Consider the following 9,499-nt stretch of genomic DNA (forward strand, 5'->3'; position numbering starts at 1 on the left):
CCCGCTGCTCCCCTCAGCAGTGTACTTCACCAGACAGTCTGTTCTACTCCCCACTCTGTCCCTGGTGAATCCTCTCACTGCCCCTGCACTTCTGGCCTGTACCCCAGTTCTGCATGCATAAATAAAAAATAAATCTTAAAAAATATATATACTCAAGTCAACCTCAAAATGAGTAGTATTAACAATTTAAAATGGTAAATTCTGGCCCTCTCTTGTGGCGCAGCGAGTTAAAGCACAGCACTGAGAAACTAACGCTGCTTTCGCAAGAGTTCGATTCCCGCATGGCGTGGCAGAGCTCTCCTGACCCGCCCGCTGCTCCCCTCAGCAGTGCACTTCGGCGATCTGCCGGTTCTGTTCCCCACTCTGTCTCTGGTGAAGCCTCTCACTGCCTCTGAGCCTCTTGCCTGCACCCCAGTTCTGTATGCATAAATAAATAAATGTTTTTAAAAAATGGTAAATTTTAGTGATGTTTTTCTACAGTGAATGAAATAATTAAATTTTAATAATTTAAAATAACTATAATCATGATAAACATTAAATTTAATTATGTAAATTTTTAAGGTAGAACACTTTAAGAAATAGTTTAGCCACATCAGAAACTCAAGATTATATTAATAGATATTAACAGGAGAACTAATATGAACAGATTAGTATCAATCTTCATTGCAAATGAGGAAGTCAGGATTTCATTCTAATATCTACCATATAAGTAAACTAATTTAAAGTTTATCTTGCCACTACTTGCTTATGATACTCAGACAGGATGAACTAAATGAAAAACATAATCTTCAGTATGTATGCTAAAACGATTTTTTTTAAACAAGAAAGGGATGGAGATTTGGACAAGACAACTGGTTCATCAGAGAAGGTGGGTTTCTGATTGTTCTCAGCCATCCAACCCTAACAGTTACTTTGTTTGATTAGTTGGTAATAATTAATCACAGCAGTAGGCTTTTTCAGTCTGTGCTTGTTCTTATTGGGTTTTTTTTGTTTGTTTGTTTGTTTTTTTTAACTTATGGCAAGTTAAGAGGCCCTGATTGGGGCCGCAATCTTTGTGCCATGAAAAAATAGTTCTTAATAAATCAGTTTAAGCTGGAGAATAGCAAAATGACATTTGTGTTATAACCCTGAGAGCAAAGCATGATATCATTGAGGGAAAAACTGAAGAGACCACTACCAGGTGATAGTAGCTACAAGAGTCACAAGACAGGGCCCTCCCCGGTGGCGCACAACACTATGAAGATATAGCAGCCACTGCAGCACGAGTTGGATCCCTGGCAAGGAGACCCACATGGTGTGGCAGGCCTCTCCTAATCCCACCCACTGCTCCCCTCAGCAGTATACTTTGTTTATCTGCCTGTTCTTCTCCCCACGGTGTCTCTGGAATCCTCTCATCCCCTAGCACCTCTGACCTGTACTCCAGTTCTGATGCATAAATAAATCTTAAAAAAGAAAAAGTCACAGGACAATAGGAACAAAACCAAGGTTGTGACAGCAGAAGGAGAACAGGACAGTTCTGAAATGTAAGTGGCTAAGGTGTCTAATCTATTTAACTTGAGAGGATGTGTGTAGGATACTAAGATTGAAATTCACTAGGTAGAAACCAGTTTGGGGGAAAAGAGTCAGATTTCAACTAGCAGGTCATGATGCATTGAGGGGAAAATCAGAGTACTGAAAGTGCTTTCTTCACTTACATATAATGGATGGTGGTGGGGAAAATTTTTAAAAAGGAAAGAAACAAAGAGATCACACAGCATAAGGTTGGAAATGTTAATTATGAACACGACCTTTCATAGAAATGTTTGCCATAAATTTATGAAATCCTGCCAGGAGTCATGAAAATAAAGTGGAATAAATTGCACAGATGTGTTACCTTGTAAATTAAAATTTCTCTTATTAGTCCTTTATTACTACTATCACAATTTATTTTGTATTGAATTGAATTAGAAAGATTTAAAATATAAGTGATTAGAATAATGTCTGTTATTAAAGCAGCAATAGAATATTGAGGGGGAAGAAGTACTGTCACATTACTTATCTCATTAAATCTTTCAAAAGCTCTGGGAGGTGGCTATTACCTCTTCTTAGTCACTAAACTGACTATGCATAGGGGTAAAATGACTCATTCAAAATTAGACAGGTCAAGAGTCAAGCTTAGAACAGGTCTTTGGACTTGAGATTAAATGTTGTTTTTAATGCATCATGGTGTAACAAAGCATAAATTGTGTATTTGCCCTTGATATGAGCTTAATATTGATAGTTATATTTAGCTTAATAGAGCAAAGGTCAATAAGAAATCCAGGAACTGAATTGGAATAGAACTTACATTGACATTTCAATTCATGAAAAAATGAGAAGGATTACTGACAAAAACATTTGTTTGAATGGTTTTGGTTAAACTGTTGCTTGAACATTATAATTACTGAGATTTGATGAGACAGACAACATGGATCATCAGTGATCTCACTCCAAGTAAAGGTCTTGCTGCCATTAAAGGCAGTTGATTCTTTTTTCCATTTATTCTGATGCAAACACCAATACTGTGCATGAGAAAACACCTGCCATGTCAATATAAGTTTAAATTATCAAACTTTATGGACTACATTCATGAAGCACATTACATGAGCTATTTTGCTTGGGGAGATATAATTTTTATAAGTGATACTGCTCTATTGAAATGCTATACTGCATTTCTCAGCAGGCTTCATTGACTAATAATTCATTTAGAAGCACAAGTCATTATTTTCATGTTCAGTTTCAAAAAGTCTTTTGCACTGGCTTGAACTATCTTCCCAGAGCAAATAGGACCATTTCAAAAAGGCCAAACCAGAGGGTACATTCTAGAGAGCACTGAGAATATCCATTGGAACATTCCTTGTTCTAATTCTGTGAGGACCTTCCTCAGTCCTTTCATGGAAACTGAGCACTCTTCAAAGCTCAGCTGAAACCACTTTCCTCTATTTGTTTCCTTTTGTATTTAGGATCTTTGTAAAGAGGGCTATAAGTAGCCAGGCAGAGAGAAGCAAGATGAATTAGCTAGACTGATGGCATCAGAAACGGGAAGATGTGAACCACTCAATTGTATGGATCAAGATATTTTGGCCATCATTAATAAAATTTCTTTTATCTGTCAGCTGAATGGTCTCCCTCTGCATTTTAAATCTCTGAAAATTACTCCACCATTATGGTAACTTACCAATACTCGTGATATGAAATTTTTCAAGTTAATGGTCACCTGAAATTAAATTTCAACTTTAAAACCAAAGATATCTTCTATCAATGTCAAATTCTATGGTATATAGTCCAGAAAATCTTGACAAAGTCTCTATTTACTATCAGGACCTGATCTGAAGCCTCAGTATCTTTATTTAGTTTACAAAGATTCATTTTCTTAAATTTAACTTGTATCAAATCTTACAAGTACATGAGACTGATAATGAAACTTTCCTTTTTGTTTTTCTGATCATTTTTTTTGAAATGCAAAAGTTTTTAAATGTGATGTAATCCCACTTGTTTGTTTTGCTTTTGTTTCCTTGCTGTTGGTGTATTCAAATGCATCTTTGTGATAAATGTTCCATAATGTGCCCCCCCATATTTTCTTTCTTTCAAGTTTTTTTTTAAGATTTATTTATTTATTCATACAGAACTGGGGTACAGGCCAGAGATGTGGAGGGTGAGAGGATTCACCAGAGACAGAGCGGGGAGCAGAACAGGCAGATGTACTGAAATACACTGCTGAAGGGAGCATCTGACGGGTCAGGAGAGGTCGCCACGCCATGTGGTCACCTCCGGGGCAGGGGGGGATGGAACTCATGCGAAAGCGGCTTTAGATTTAAAGCTGTGCTTTAACCCGCTGCGCTACCAGGGAAGGCCTCTTTCAAGTATTTTATGGTTTCCATTCTTATGTCCAAATCTTTAATCCATTTTGATTTAACTTCTATCTTTTTTATGTATCAAGTTAAAAATGGGTCTTGTTTTTTTTGTTTTTTTGTAAATGTCTATCCATATTTCCTGTCACCATTTGTTACAGTCTTTTTGACCATAACTTTTTTTGTTGAAGTTTACACAAAACTCTTTTTTTGTCTGTTCTATTTCCTTTAAAAAAATGTGTAATTTCCACAGGTGTTGCAGTAAATCTGTAAATTGTTTTGGCTAATATGGCCATCTTAATAATATTAATTCTTCCAACCCATGAACACAGGGTATCTTTCCATTTCTTTGTGTCTTCTTTCATTTCCTTTAACACAGGTTTTAGTTTGAAGGGCACAGATCCGTTACCTTTTTCATTAAGTATATTCCCAGGCATTTCATTATTTTTGGTGTGACTGTACATGAAACTTATTTCTACATTTTTATTTCTTTCTACTGACACATTGTTTGAATATATAAATGCCAACTTACATATTGGCATTTTTTTGTGCCCTGATTTTGCATACTATCACTTTACTATATTCATTTATTACTTTTAGAGATTTTTTTCTTTTTTTTCTTTTAAGACTATCAATATGTTAATATGTCATCTGCAAATAGTGGGTTTCACTTCTTTTCCAATTTGGATTAATTGTATGACTTTTTCTTGCCTAATTACTTCAGCTAGGCTTTCCAAACTATATTGAATACCAGTGGTAACAGTGGGCACACTTGTCTTATTCCTGATCTTCAAGGAAACGTTTTTCAACATTGAATCTGATGTTAGCTGTGGGTTTGTCATGTAAAGTTCTTATAATATATAGAGTGGTTCCATTCATTACCATTTTTGTACAGCTTTTGTCATAAGCGGATGTTGAATCGTGTTGAATGCTTTCTCAGCACTTATTGAGATAATTATGTGGAGTTTGCCTTCATTTCTGAAGACATAAATAGTGACATTAATTTGTCTGTGTATGTTCAACCAGCCTTGTATCTCTGACATGAGGTCTACTTTATCGTGGTGGATATGGACAATTCTCAATATAGGTAAATCCTTATAGCTAAATTCATTTTGCTAGGGTTTTGTTGAGAATTTTTACATCTATATTCACCTCAGATATTGGCTTATACACATATTTTAATACTATCTTTGTTTGGTTTTGGGATCAAGGTAATGTTTGCCTCATTGAAGGTGTTGGGTAGTTTTCCTCCAGAAAAGAAAGGGGACTTTTGTGTGACTGTGACAATTAAATCATAGTTTTTATTGGAATAATGAGTTCTTGAAAGCTATTTATGCTGTTATATAAGTAAATACTCTGTGAGAAGAAAAGTTAATTGCTTAATACCAAGTATGTCAGGAAATTTGAGAGAAAAGTTAGTCAGATCTTTGATTTAAAACACAGAGTTGAAAGACTCCTCCTTCCCATGTTTTCACAATGTTCATCCAGAAAAAAGAAAAGTAAAAATTTAGTAGTCACCTGCTTAATAACATAGCTAAAATGACAATGGTAGGTGTAGGAACCTGCCCTACACTGGGAATATTGAAATCTTAAAGTCACATGTCAGCCTAATAATTTTAGCCTCTAATTCTTCATTTGTAACAAAAAAGGAATTTTGTACTATAACTAATCCCACAATCTACAAGAGTCTAAGCATATAAAAAATAAACTACCTGAAACACTTATCATTAACAAATTAAATTATTGTTGATATCATTTAGAAAAGCTGAAAATTGGGTTGACTTTCAGAATTAGATACTCTATGCTAGCTACTTTTACTATTTCAGCACTCACTAAAACTTGTTTATTTGGTAATTTCTAGAGTGCTTTGAAAATAAATTTGACAAAGTCATAAATGATATTTATTTTTATACCTTAAAATATAACTTCTGGCCCTCCCTGGTGGTGCAGCGGGTTAAAGCACAGCACTGAAAAGCCAAAGCCACTTCCGCATGAGTTCGATTCCTGCCTGCCCCGGAGGTGACCACATGGCGTGGCAGACCTCTCCTGACCCGCCCGCTGCTCCCCTCAGCAGTGTACTTCGTTGATCTGCCTGTTCTGCTCCCAACTCTGTTTCTGGTAAATCCTCTCACCCTCCACATCTCTGGCCTGTACCCTAGTTCTGTATGAATAAATAAATAAATCTTTAAAAAATATATATATATAACTTCTATTGTTTAGAAACTTAAGTTAGAATCTTTCAAGAGCTACAACAGCTCTAGTTATATGTGCTTTTAAAGTAAATTGTTATTTGAGTCACCGACAACTTATTTTCTATAATCCTGTGGTCTTGCATAATTGCCATGGCTTTCAAAACAGTGTAATTTAAACCAGTGATAACTGTTATATTTGTTTCATTTAGTAGTTCTATGTTAGTATATGCTTGTTAAAACTATATGCTGTATTATTAATATAACAACTACATTCTATTTGTAATGTAAGTTTCATCTTAGTTTTTAAAGGTAAAATAACTACAATGTTTCTTAATGGCAATACTGAATAATTTCCTCCCATCAAACCATCAGAATAAGCTCTTGTCGAAATGCTTCAAAACTAAAGTACTTCTAGGAAACTAGGCACTTCACCTAGAATCCCACACATGTTCAAATAAAATTGATAAAACACTTTTAATCCATTCGGGATATGGCAGATTCTGAGAATTTAAATATACACAAGCATAATGGGCTATGTTAGACTTAAAAATAGGACTTTTACAAAAAATATGTAACAATTGAATGTACAACATTCTATGGTCACAAATATTATTATTACTTTTAGTATTTGGAAAGGAATTCAAAAGTATGATTATTGTCAAATATTTGAGATACCTTATGACAAATTTCCTCAGGAATATACCTCTAAAATATTTCTTCTTTCCATACTCTCTTTCATTGTAGCTTAAGATTTCTTTTTCCCTTCTCAAATTAACATATGTACAGGTACTAATGAGCACTTATTCTCAATGATTCAATTTTGCTATATTTTACAATATAAGTAAGACATAAAGATATAGAACCTTACTACATTTCCTCCAAGGATAGTAAGCTGTACTTCAGTGTTGTTTTTTAACAACTTGGAAAATACAGGCTGTTTTAAATGTGGGAATGAACTTTTTATCAATAGCAAATTCCATTTAATAAAGAGAAGCTATACAATTAATGCATGTACATGTAACAAAAAAAAAGAGAGTGAGAGAGAGAGAGAGAGAGAGAGAGATGCATTTAATTGATGAAATGAACTAATCCAAAATCTATATGAATTGCTGTAGGCTTTGGAACTGAGATTATAAATTTGTATTCATAGTCAACTAAGGAGTGATTAACATTTAAGTACAAAGGTTATTTAACATTTAAATACGAAGATTTCTCCATGAGTTACTTTGGATTTATAGGATCTCTCTTACCAACAGCTGTTTTGAAGCTCTGTTTTATAAAAGATGAGATGTTCAAGCACCTTACTTAACTGAGTGCTGTTCTTCTGAACACAAGACCAGGCAGCCACACAGTGCCAGAGAAGATGGCTAACTTCATATCTCCTCTGATTAAACTGTAACTGCTCCTGGAATTAAAATTTAAAAAATATCTGAAGAAGAATCCTTTAACCTGAATATGAAAATTAATTTTAAATATACAAATGATATTTGTATTTTCTTATCATTAGTTTTTTACCAGGTGTTATGATTTATTCAAGTATATATTTGTAAGTATGCATAGCTAGCCTGAGCTTAATGGCTTAATAGTTTCACATGGGAAGGACACTTGTGCTCTTTCTCACTTTTACAGTAAGAAAAAATACTATTTCTTCTAAGGGACAATAATCTCACACAGTTGTGCCTCATTTTTTTTATTTACTTACCATATATAATTATTAAGTAAATAATTAAAGCCATAAAGAAAAACCATGGTATACCTATGATATAGACAAGAAATAAAACTACTGAACATACCAAGTATGAGAGGAAAAGTTTATAACCCACACTGTATGTGCTTCTACTGGTTATGAAAAATGAGACATCACTCTATAAAACAATTTGCTAATTTCTAAGGAAGTTACACATGTGGTGCATTGTGATGGAACCATTTCATTCATGAGTATTCACTATTTATTGAGATTTGTTATTATTATTGAGGTAACAGCTGTGTTTTTTAAAGTGTACATGACTTAATTTTCTCTGATATACAACAAAAGGACAGGGCAAAATAGTAACAAGGAACAAACAAACTTGGTTTTCCTGATTAAGGGTAAAATGATTTGCCTTCCTGGACATAAGCAACGTGTGCTAACTACTTCAATAGCCTAAACATTCAGATAAGAAATTGCTGTTATTTGTTTTTCTTAGAGTGCTTCCTAATAGTTTCATAGATTAAGTGGTCTACAAGAATAACTGGTATAAACAATACTGATTTTATTGTTATACAATGATAGCATAATATTATGATTGAATTTTTCATCAACAGTACAAATTCAAACAAACATATTGAGATATGTACTCAAATAACAAACATGGCTGATATTTTATTTATATGCTGAAAAGAGACATTTAAGGAAATTCCAAAGGACTTCATAATTCTCATCAATTATATAAACACTAACTATAAAATTTAAAAATAATTTTCATGTTGAGTATTCTAAAGGGAGTGTACCAGAGGTTCACACACACTAAGACATTTTAAGCTCTGGTAAAGTGTTAAGTCACACAGATGTGTACTGATCTACTTTATGTCAGGAACGCAAACAATGGAGATAGAGGTTTGAGTAAGTCTACACAGGATAACTGACTCTGGGGAATAATTATTTAGAAAAGCAAGTGGAAATGCTGTTTAGGATGATAAAAAAGCTTTTTTCTCAAATTATGAAAGACATCATTTTGAGTCCTACTGATCAATATATGCACATATTTTATGCAAACAATGTAATTTTCTGCTCTATGAGTCAGTCTACTCCAAAAGTAAAAGCCATATGAAGGAAATCCCTTTTCAAATTGCTTTAGATAGTTCAGCATGGATGCCTGTCAGCTCTCCAGCTTTTCTGTTGAAAATTTATTTTGAATAAATATATACGTAAATAAGTTTTGAAGTTTGTGAGTGACCTGACTAATTTAAGTTTTTATTGTTTGTTTGTTTGTTTTTTAACCATATATGTTACATGACTACATAGATTATTCAGTTAGGTCAAAAAGCCTTGTTAACAAATTTATACACCATAATTAGACAATGAACATGAAAATATCAACTTCATGTCCAGAGTGTAATTGGCATAAATATTTTCACAAGCTAATCTGACCCTTGAAATCAGAGCATTTTGTTCTGTGATATATAAACTCACATAAAATCTACTTCAGACAATATTACATGAAAATAAACAAGGCCGGGGCCTCCCTGGTGGCAAAGGGGTTAAGTCTCAGCACTCTCATGCTGTCACTGCTGTGGTCTGAGTTCGATCCTTGGTTAGTGAGTTGTCCCAAAGGCACCGCTCCTGTCTCCTTAGTAGTGTATTTTAGTAGACCTGCCTGTTCTTCTCCCACTCCCCCATCCCCTCGCACCTCTGGCTTATACCACAGCTCTTCTATGCATAAATAAATACATATTTTT

The 9,499-nt window shown here is 34.1% G+C and overlaps 1 protein-coding gene across 1 annotated transcript in view; it reads right to left on the bottom strand.

Annotated features, from left to right (window-relative positions):
- The window catches only part of TMEM232 (transmembrane protein 232), a 150,832-nt gene that overhangs the window by 121,376 nt on the left and 19,957 nt on the right, over positions 1-9,499 (bottom strand). Inside the window, exon 8 of the mRNA XM_004678479.1 lies at positions 7,312-7,440. Within this exon, the coding sequence (XP_004678536.1) occupies positions 7,312-7,440 (129 nt within the window). The remainder of the gene's footprint in view (positions 1-7,311; positions 7,441-9,499) is intronic.

The sequence above is a fragment of the Condylura cristata genome, unplaced genomic scaffold (assembly GCF_000260355.1).
Source record: "Condylura cristata isolate star-nosed mole 26May11 unplaced genomic scaffold, ConCri1.0 scaffold00007, whole genome shotgun sequence".
In the NCBI taxonomy this organism is placed as follows: Eukaryota; Metazoa; Chordata; class Mammalia; order Eulipotyphla; family Talpidae; genus Condylura; species Condylura cristata.